Genomic DNA, 11,164 nt, shown 5'->3' with positions numbered 1-11,164 from the left:
CCTTGACCACACAAGTATAGGCACTGCAGTAACTTCTAGGGGGAAGTGGTCTACCTGAGATAGGTATATAAGAATGTCAAGCGATGGCTGGTGAACTGCAATGTGCCACATGCTTCTCTCCATAAAATCCCATCTTGTAATTCTTAGAGGACAAACCACAGGATATGAGTGTAATAGTCCTCTCCTCCTTGAGTTGCCATGATCTTCAGAGGCACACCATCTCTGATAACAGATGTACCATAATAGTCACCATGCCTAAAAGCCACTTTGTGATGTCGTAGTAGGTCATGGGTAGGCAAACTAAGGCCCGGGGGCCAGATCTGGCCCAATCACCTTCTAAATCCAGCCCGCGTATGGTCCGGGAATCAGCGTGTTTTTACATGAGTAGAATGTGTGCTTTTATTTAAAATGCATCTCTGGGTTATTTGTGGGGCATAGGAATTTGTTCATTTCCCCCCAAAAAATATACCGGTCCCCTGCTGAAAAAGTTTGCTGACCCCTGTCATAGGTGATTACAAAATAAAGTTGTTATGGACATCACACTTTCTAAAGTACAAGTCCCCACTTTTTGTATCCTCATCATTGAGCTGCCCTTTTGAGACCCTATCAGTAGTTAGCATTGAACTGAGATTCCAATGTTTTGTGTTGTAACTGCCCGTGTTTCAGAACTTTGAAACAGCAGTGACAAGTGCATTAATGCACTCCAGTGCTAGGTTTAATTTCAGCACTATTTAAAACGTTGGGCAAAATATTCCTGCATTCCAGAGAGTTGGACAAGATGACCCTCATGGTCCTTTCCAATTCTATAGATTCTACATATCGCTTGCCTTTCCACAAAACAAGTTCGCGAGCTCATTTGACATGCACACAGATGCTGCCTGCTAAGTTATTGTCAGGCAGGTGAATTTGCTGAAATCTACGATTGCCTTCTTCGAGAAGGGTAAATAGTTCTGTTCCTGCTCATTTACTGGCAGTTTATTTCATGTTAAAACAATCGGAAATATTGTTTGTGAATGCCTGCCACTTGCATCCAACTATATATCTGGTCTTTGCAAAACTTGCTCACAACATCTGCACTTTATGTCCTTCCACCCTGGCCAGCCCCTTCCATTTCTCCCTTAGACGCAATTCCATTCTGAACTGCGCCCTGCAGTTCAAGCTATGGCAACAGCAGGCCTAACTAGCAGGCTTATCCATATGAGACATTGTTTGGTAAGAACCCTGCACCTCATTGTGTATCTAAGTTGTTATCTCCTGCCCTTAAGCCTCCAAGGAACTCAGCAAGGCGTCCGTGAGGCCTCCTTTATCCTCACAACAACCCTATGAGGTAGGTAAGGCTGAGATCATGGGAGCCAACTCGTAGGGGCCGAAGTCCCTTCACTCCTCCCCCCCCCCAAAAAAAAATATTTGAGGGGGCTGGGGGGGCACCAAGTGGTTGGGCATAGCCATTCAAATGGTTTGTGTGCACCATGTCTTGCGATCAGTTGTGCAAAGGAAGAATGGATACAAAAACTTAAGAAATATGCAGAAATGGCAAAACGTACTGGAAGAATAAGAAATCAAGATAACGAAACGTTTTGTAAAAGAACGGAAACAGTTTACGTATTGAATATTTACAGATAAATTGTAAACAAGATAAAAACATTGGCAGGAACATTGTAATAACCTGCAGCTTCATAAGAGTACATATTTAAAGAAGATGAATAAATGAGAAAATTGAGTTATTTTGGATATGGAGAAGATTATTAAAAATAAATGTAAGGAACCACAGAAAGAGGGGGAAGGAAGTCAAGTTTGGAAATGTCAAAATGATGGTAAAATCAGTGAAATGTATAAATAAAGATTTTTTTAAAAAGATTGTGCAGGGCTGCCCCCACCCCATTTTTTAAATTGAAGTTGGCTGACCCCAGGATGCACCGCCGAGAGCCTTCAGCAGCACAACAGTTGCGAAAATGTCTCCGCCTCCCATTGAGCCCTTTGGGCCTGTCCTATTTCCACGAAGGCTGCAGCAAGGGCTGGGCGCGCCTTACTCCCGAGTAAACCTGCTTCCTGCCTGGCCCGGCAGCAAGCAAGCAGGCAGGCAAGCGCGTGAGCCCCGGGACCTTCCCGCCTCGCCCGGGTCCTTTCTCACGGAGCTGCCCCGCCTCCGAAGCGTCAGGAAGCCGGAAGCAGGCGAGCGGGAGCCGGACGAGGGAGGCTGCTCGGCGGGCCGCGCCGATTGCGAGGAGAGCGGGGCTGCTTTGGCCGGGGGCTGCTTCCCGCGCTCGCCGTCGGAAGGGGCCTGTCGAGGGGACCCAGGTGAGGCGATGCGGGCCCGGCGCGGGTGGAGGGGAGGGGCGCGCGCAGGAAAGAGGCGAAGCCGGCGGGGAACGTGGCTGCCTGGCTTTCGTTTTCGCCCAGGCGAGCGAGTGACGAGGCTTCGGCCAGCCTTTCTGCAGGCCCGACGGCAGCGGGGATTTCCCGGCACTGCCCTGCTCTGGTGCAACCCTCCGGAGAGGGGCGCTTCTAAACAGAGGCGACCCCCGTGCACCGCACGCAGAGCGACCCGGGAGCCGGGTTCGAATCCTAGGCTGCCCGGAGCCTTTGCTCCTTTTGCCTTCTAAACATTTCGCCCTCTGAGCTGCGCAGTCTTCTCGACGTGCCCACCGAGGAGCGAGGCCCGAAGTGTGTGCATATCTAAAAGATCCAGGAGCCAAAATTTATAATTTGGCAGAATATTCGGACTCTATGATATTTATTTGCAATGTTTAATGTGATTGGATTGGACTGTTAAAATGGAAAATGTAATAAAAATTATTTAAAATAAATCAATAAATAAAAGATCCAGGAGCCTCTGTTGGGCATTGAGCCGGCCCTCCTTGACTACTCAGGGACTTGGTGGCACTGCTGCAACCTTCCGCTTGTTCTCCTCCACCCGCCACCCCGCTGACATTTTCTTTAGATGGCAGGTGTCACATTGTAGCTCAATCGGTAGAGCATCAGACTCTTAGGGTGGTGGGTTTAAGCCCCACGTTGGGCAAGAATGATTCCTTCATCACAGGGGGTTGGGCTAGATGACCCTTGGGACCCCTTCCAACTCTACAATTCCGTGATTCTTTCCTCCATCTCTTAACCGAGCACCCCAGATATTGTCCTCCTGCCCCTCGTGACCTAGCACTTACTAGGGTGTATTCACACAGATACACATTTATAACAGGATCGCTTGTGTGCAGCAGCATTCGCCATGGATCAATCACCAGAAAGGTTTTCTGTTTTCTGGAATGCAAACATAATATTTGACAGTGGAGATCCCCCTATGGGCTCACCTGTGAGGTATGTGATTTGCATATTTCTAATTGGAGAGCTTGTGTACAGAGAAGCGGCTTTCTCTGATTGCGCATGGAAGCGGAAGTTTCCTGTTGCCCGAGTGCAATCATAACATTTTCGCAGTAAAGATCATTTATGGGCTCAGCTGTGGAGCATTGGGTGATTTGCAAATCAGTGGCCAGCGTTACATAGTTCCATGACGGGTTTGTTGCCTTAGATTCAGCTTTCACCCTCTCACAAATAGACTTAGGCCACTCAATGTTAACTTTTCTTTTGTATATCTTAATGAAATAATCTAGAACCTGGTGTTGCTGCAGGACTCTTAACTCCCATTGTTCCAGATTATTGTCTGGCACTGGTGAGAGTTGTTGTTGTTTATTCAGCTTGTATACCAGCCTATACTTGCAGGTCTCAGTGTGGTTCACAATGTAAATTCGCAATATAAAATCACAAAACATCTGGAGTGATGCAGGTCCCCCCCCCCCATGGCAGGGGGCTGGTGTCAAAGATTTAAATCCTGTTTCTCCTTACTGGAGAGTAAGCCCCATGTGAATTCACCTGAGGTTCAAAATAAATATGCATATGATTGTGCTGATAGGCTCATTGGGTAGTCATGAGAATTAGCTTCTGTTCCATGAAAAGGTAAATATGATGACTTTGCTTCATCAGCTGGCTACAGAATGGGGAAGGAAGAATAAGGCTGCAGTAATGTACATATGTATGTATGTATACATGCATGCATGTTTATGTGAAATTTCTTTCTCATCTTTCCTTCGGGGAGCTCAAGGTAATGTACATTGTGTGTTCACTAAGCCCCATTTTATCTTCCTTGTGGGATAAATGAATGAAAATGAGTTTTATTCTTAGGGAAGGTATGGTGAGGATGACCATGCCTGCCTTAAGACCGATTCTGTGAACAAAGAGGTTCAAGGGGGGGGGGGGCTCTTTGCAGAACTGTTTATCAGCGTGTTTTACAACCTGAGTTGTAAATGTCATACAGATTTATTGTTCAGAGGTGAGCCAAGATAACAAGGAGAAATAGCAGATGATAGTTTAAGCACTAGTACGCATGCTCAAATGCTTCATGAATATTATAAAACACACCCCTATTGTAAAAACCTGCTAATTTGAATGGAAATGGGATATATGTTATTGGGATATATGAACATGTTTTACATGTTCAATTTAGGAGCAGACATGATGTAGGCAGATCGGGAAGCCTGTAAACTGCAATTTCTTAACCAATAGGAATTGTACTAGGGATATGGAACGGTCTTCGGGTATAAATTATCTGTGATGTGAACTGGAATGTGCAATCCCCTCTTTCCAGCAGGAGCTGCTGGGGGGGGGGCGGAGTTCTTTGCCCACAGTACTGTGTCGGCCTACAATAAATCTGCTTATGCTTGATCGTGGTGTAGACTCCTTCTTTCAGAGGGAAATTTGAATCCCTCTGGGAAAGATCCCTGGGACAGATTTGTCCAACACTTGTGATGTAGGCTAGGTTGGTAGATTGCAACTTGTCAGCTGGAAATTCTTTGAAGGAGAAAGTGTGCTTTGAAGGTATGGGGTGTATTCAGTGATGGTCTGATACTCTTAACTTCTATACCAAGCTGGATCTATGATGTCAAGGGGCATGCTTCTGAGCACATCTGCATAGAATTTCACCATATAGATTGTAAAGTTCTTTGCAAGTGGGCAGTAGTATAGTGGTGATTATTTATAGTAACAATATGCTAACCCTTCTATTATGTCAACTTTGATGAAGAAGGAAGTGCATCTTGAAAATCAATCAAATACATTTTTAAAAGGAGGAGGAGGAGGAAGAGGCGTATCATAATGAACCGCAATTGCTGCTAAGCTATTTCAAATTGAAGCCATATAAGAAGGGGGAAAAAAACCTTTTTGGATTTATAAATCTCTGTAAATGCTTTTTAAAAAAGAAATCTGCAAGCTGCATTGCTAGAGACAGATGGATGCAAGGACAAGGCCTGCCTGTCTCCAGCAGGAGATTGCATGCAAAGCTATAGATCAAGAAAGGGCCGAAAAGTCTGTGGCCGCTTTTACAGGAGAATAGAAAGAGCAGTCAATCAAAGTTCTACCTGTTGCACCTCTTTTCCCTCTTGGAGTTTAGTAAATATATTGCGGGATGCTTGCAGAAAGAAATCTTCTTGTAAAACCTTTGGTTGAAGCGATTAAGAAAACATAAAGTTTATTACTCAGGGTAAATGTTAGCTCACACTTCAACTGACTTGAATTACGTAAATAAACTTGGAGGAGAACCATTAAGCTACCTAAACAGGACAGGTGGGGAGAAGCAAGCCAATCTACACAAACATGGGTAGATTGTTTTCCTTCAGTCTCTGCTTTGCTGTTCTTCTCCTACGTCTTATCTCAGGGGTCAGCAACCTTTTATCAGCCGGGGGCCAGTCCACCGCCCCTCAGACCATGTGGTGGGCTGAACTATATTTGGGGGGGGGGGAATGAATGAATTCCTATGCCCCACAAATAACCCAGAGATGCATTTTAAATAAAAGCACACATTCTACTCATGTAAAACACGCTGATTCCCGGACCATCCACGGGCCGGATTGAGAAGGCAATTGGGCCGCATCTGGCCCCTGGGCCTTAGGTTGCCTACCCCTGACTTATCTCAATTGCTGATTCAGTGGTAACCATTCTTAAGACTTTCAGAGGCAGGATGGGCTGTGACTGTTCGATTAGCTAGCTTCAGCAAGCAAGGAGAACCATTGCCAATTCTCTCGTGTGTTTCTTAATTCAGGGAGAAGGATCCATGTTGGAATTGCCTTGTCCCCATTCTCACTTTTGATAGGTTTCTGCAAGTGTTAAATCTCTATAAGCATCTCAGTCTGCTACTTGACACCTTGCAAATAATTATAGGTGTGCCGCTCTTGGCGCATAGAAGACAAAATGGGCAGAAAGCTGGAAAAGAAAATCAAAAGAGATAGAAATAAAAGGAGCCCTAGCATGGAAGGCTAGTTGTGAATATATCATAGGAAATGAATTAAGCTGGTAAGAAAGGATCAGAATGGAGTTAATATGAATGTAGTCTTGCTTTGGATTTTACATGGGCAGTTACAATATCAATACTGATATTGTGAAGCAATATTGTGATAATGTTTTGGATTGTGGATCTCATTGGTAACATAATTTCCATGGTCACTTGTATCATCTTTTTGCAGACTTTACACTTAAATGTGAACAACTTGACTAATTTTGAAAACGTGTAGAAAATGATAAAGTTGACTAAATTTGAAAACAAATGTAGAAAATGGTAAAAATCCTATGGGGACTGAAAACAACGCATAGAGTTCTGTTATGGCCTCCATTTTATTCTGCATCCATATTCAGAAGTCAGAAATAAACCTTTCAAACTCCATTTCCAATAATAGGTTTGAACTAGAATTACTTCATCCTGTGGTTTCCAGGATTTCAGTGAAAAGGAATTTCTGAAACTATTCAGGCTAATCTTCCTAGGGTACTTCCCTTAGGTTTTGAATAAAACATGAAACTTTTGTCTACTGTCACATGCACTGTGGCGATTAACTCCGGAGTATCTATTTCCCTATTCAGGTCAAACAAGAATTGCCCAATCAGGAGCAAAAATGCAAAGCACTTCGAATTATCTCTGGCTTCTCTCGGACATTCTGGGACAAGGAGCTACTGCAAATGTTTTTCGTGGACGACACAAGGTTTGTATAGAGACAGAAGTTCTAGCTGTCTGCTGGAAACGCTTTTATACGATCCTAAAGTAGTCTCTGTTGTCATTGTAAAATTAAATGGGATGGGTTTTTTTCTCTTATGAAATGAATATACAGTGAGCAGTGCAAATTACTGGAAATACAGGAGGCATGACTAAGAGGGTCTAATTATAATACCCTTTTCACATGTAACATCTTGGCTCATGAAATATAAAAGATTTATCATACCGTAGAGTACAAGAAAATCTTACTGGAGATAACTGAAATTATATCCCTCCTTAATCTGAAGGTAAAGTGCTAGTTAGTAATTAGCAAGTTATTCACACTGGAACCTTTAGAAAATGACATGTATTCCTTTTTTTGTTTGGGTATTGAAGTAACAGCGTTTAATCCAACATGGCATGAATGGATTTTCTTTCTTCCCACTGTAAACCCCCGCACTACCAAGTCTGCTCTGGAAGGGCCCCAAATCCTTCAGATTTTGGGGGATAGGGAAGGGAAATCCCATTCCGCAAGTGGAAATTTTATTCGCTCATGTATGGACACCCTTGGATTCAACACGTGCATTTTGAAGTTTTCTCTCATCTTTCATAGTTACCAAGTATTTAAAAACAAGCACAACCAAACTTCCTTTCCCCACTTCTCTCTCTTTTTCCCTTCCCACATGCCCCCCCCCCAAATCTTCTCTGGGTTTTTGCCCAATCCTCCTGAGGAAAGGGGATGCGGGTGGTGCTGTGGGTTAAACCACAGAGCCTAGGACTTGCCAATCAGAAGGTCAGTGGTTCAAATCCCCGCAACGGGGTGAGCTCCCGTTGCTGGGTCCCTGCTCCTGCCAACCTAGCAGTTCGAAAGCATGTCAAGTACAAGTAGATAAATAGGTATCGCTCCGGCAGGAAGGTAAACGGCGTTTCCGTGCGCTGCTCTGGTTTGCCAGAAGCGGCTTAGTCATGCTGGCCACATGACCCAGAAGCTGTACGCCAGCTCCCTCGACCAATAAAGCGAGATGAGCGCCGCAACCCCAGAGTCGGCCACGACTGGACCTAATGGTCAGGGGTCCCTTTACCTTTACCTGAGGAAAGAGAACAGAAGTTCCATTGTGGCCACAGAAATTGTTCCATGTGTGCCTTGAGTGTAAACCCCTCCCCACATTATTTTTAAAGCAAACTCACATCCATGTTTATTCAGAAGTAAATCCCACTGTGTTGAGGGTTTTTCTTTTATTTTATTCATATGCATAGTATATTTTTTATAGTTTTGTAATGAATGCAGGAACAAGGTTTTTATTCCCTAGTCAATTGTATGAAATGCTTTTTCTTTCTTTTTTTAAATACTCTCTATTTGTTTTACAGAAAACAGGAGACTTGTATGCTGTAAAAGTGTTCAATAACTTTAGCTTCCTTCGTCCCGTGGATGTTCAGATGAGAGAGTTTGAAGTGTTGAAGAAATTGAATCACAAGAACATTGTCAAATTATTTGCCATAGAAGAAGAGGTATTTTTAAAAAACTCTATTGCTCTGGTAGCCTACTGAGCATTGTCTTGTTATTTTATTTTGGGTTCCAGTGATCAGAATGCCTTTTCTTTGATTTGAGGTTCACGGGGACAGTGTATGATTTCTGATATGTTTTTGAACATTGATGAATGTGCCTTAGAACAGGTTGCATTGCATTATTGCATATGATGTATATAATTATGAAACACCTGTTTGATTTTTAATAATGGCCCTTCTTTTTTAAAAGTCTTCCCTTAACGACTGCATTCAGTACAGAATAGAATTGCTTTCAAATAATGCTTCCACATAATGGTGTGGCAGACACACATAAAGGAATTCATCCTTGAAGCTTTCCTTCTTAAAATTGCTCGTCATTCCTAATATCTGATGGCAATAACTAACATCAATTTCAGAAAAACTTCCAAAAAATGTGCATAGTCTCATTTGCTTTCTAAGGGGTATCAAGTATATTCTGGGCAGCCGAAAAGACTGAACTTTAGAGTGGTGGAGAAAAGAATGGACAAAAATCCTTGTACAGTGGTGCCTCGCAAGACGAAAAGAATCCGTTCTGTGATTCTCTTCGTCTAGCGGTTTTTTCGTCTTGCGAAGCAAGCCCATTGACGGATTAGCGCTATTAGCGGCTTTTAGCGGCTTATCGGCTTATCGGATCAGCTGATAAGCGGCTTAGCGGCTTAGAAAAAGGGGAGGAAAAGGAAAAAAACCCCGCAGGAACTCGCAAGACATTGTCGTCTTGCGAAGCAAGCCCATAGGAGATTCGTTTTGCGAAGCACCTCCAAAATGGAAAACTCTTTCGTCTATCAAGTTTTCCGTCTTGCGAGGCATTCGTCTTGCGGGGCACCACTGTAGGCAGTTTTCGATTTCTTCTCACCTTGATTTTTAAAGACCATAAGTTGTAAATTACATTGATTTTATCTCTGCTCAAGATAATTTTATTTGCTTTTCTTTCTTAACCCATAGGAAAGGAACTTAGATCGTTCTTCTAGACTAACTGGGGGTCTGGCTAAACTTTTTGGCAGTGAAGCTTTTTTGCTTTCTTTCTGGCCCTGGACTTGTTGCATGTTAACTTGCAAACCTTTCTTGTTTTTCTTTTCTAGACAACATCTAGACATAAAGTCCTTGTTATGGAATTTTGCCCATGTGGCAGTTTATATACAGTTTTAGAAGAGCCAGCTAATGCCTACGGGTTGCCAGAAGCAGAATTCTTAATTGTATTGAGAGATGTTGGTAGGTGGAAGTTGATTCCTTATGTACTTTAATGTCACATAATGGGCTTACCGTATTTTTCGCTCTATAAGACACACTTTCCTCCCTCCTAAAAAGTAAGGGGAAATGTGTGTGCGTCTTATGGAGTGAATGCAGGCGGGAGGCTCTGCTCAACACTCCCTTTAAAGAGCCGCCCAAGAAAAGCCCCCAAGAGCCACACACACGCTCCGCGCGCTCTTTAAAGGGAGCATGGCTCGTGGGGGAGCCTTCCTCCCGCTGCCCGGGAGAGGCTGCACGTGGCTATCCCAGAAGCCAGATCCCTCTTGCTGTCCTGGCTTCTGGGATTCAGAATTTTTTTTTCTTGTTTTCCTCCTCCCAAAAACTAGGTGCGTCTTTTGGTCTGGTGCATCTTACAGAGCGAAAAATACGTCTTCGAATGTTTAGCCTAGTTAGAACGTGTTTGCATTCAGATATGGAATCATAGGATGGATGCAATCTCATTTAAGTTTGGTTTTGACGCATGCAGGTGTACTAAGCTACACAGGGGTAACTTTTGCTGTTAAATGTACACATGCCACTCCCATCTATTAGACTGTGGAGTGGATAAGCTAACAGGCAGTGGTCCTCCAAGAGTGCTCACAATTCCTTCCCTTAAGGAAGGCTGGTGTGCCAGTCGCATCCTTCTTGGAGAAAACAGACTGGACCACAGTGACACATATCTTAGTTACATCACGACTGGGCTACTGCAGTGCACTCTGCATGGAGCTTCTTTTTCAATAATAATAATAATAATAATAATAATAATAATAATACTTTATTATTTATACCCTGCCCATCTGGCTGGGTTTCCCCAGCCACTCTGGGTGGCTTCCAGCAGAATATTAAAATACAGTAGTCTATTAAACATTAAAAGCTTCCCTAAACAGCACTGACTTCAGATGTCTTCTATAAGTCTGGTAGTTTTTCTCTTTGACATCTGGTGGGAGGGCATTCCACAGGGCGGGTGCCACTACCGAGAAGGCCCTCTGCCTGGTTCCCTGTAACTTGGCTTCTCACAGCAAGGGAACTGCCAGAAGGCCCACGGCACTGGACCTCAGTGTCTGGGCAGAACGATGAAGGTGAAGACGCTCTTTCAGGTATACTGGACCAAGGCCGTTTAGGGCTTTAAAGGTCAGCACCAACACTTTGAATTGTGCTCGGAAACGTACTTTTGATCCATGATTGGAATCTAAAGCTGGTCCAAATGGGGCAGTTAGAACATTGACTATAGAACCAGCTATCAGGATCCTGCTATTCAATTGGTGCAATTGTTTCATTGACTTTTGGTCCTTCCATTCATGCTGTGATGCAGCAGAAGCTCTCACTGGAGAGGAGGAGTAGGGTGGTATTTTTTGCTAATTTCTCTTTTCCCCATGTGCCACCCTT

At 43.7% G+C, this 11,164-nt stretch overlaps 1 protein-coding gene across 1 annotated transcript in view; it reads left to right on the top strand.

Annotated features, from left to right (window-relative positions):
- The first annotated feature begins 1,907 nt into the window (after positions 1-1,907).
- TBK1 (TANK binding kinase 1) overlaps positions 1,908-11,164 on the top strand; it is a 30,103-nt gene continuing 20,846 nt past the window's right edge. Inside the window, exons 1-4 of the mRNA XM_083463439.1 lie at positions 1,908-2,298; positions 6,898-7,016; positions 8,375-8,515; positions 9,631-9,760. Of these exons, the coding sequence (XP_083319565.1) occupies positions 1,953-2,298; positions 6,898-7,016; positions 8,375-8,515; positions 9,631-9,760 (736 nt within the window). The 5' untranslated portion in view covers positions 1,908-1,952. The remainder of the gene's footprint in view (positions 2,299-6,897; positions 7,017-8,374; positions 8,516-9,630; positions 9,761-11,164) is intronic.

This window comes from Podarcis liolepis (genome assembly GCF_965112155.1).
Source record: "Podarcis liolepis genome assembly, chromosome: 10".
Taxonomy (NCBI): Eukaryota; Metazoa; Chordata; class Lepidosauria; order Squamata; family Lacertidae; genus Podarcis; species Podarcis liolepis.
Note: the sequence above shows the minus strand (reverse complement) of the source record. Positions and strands in the feature narration are given on the sequence as shown.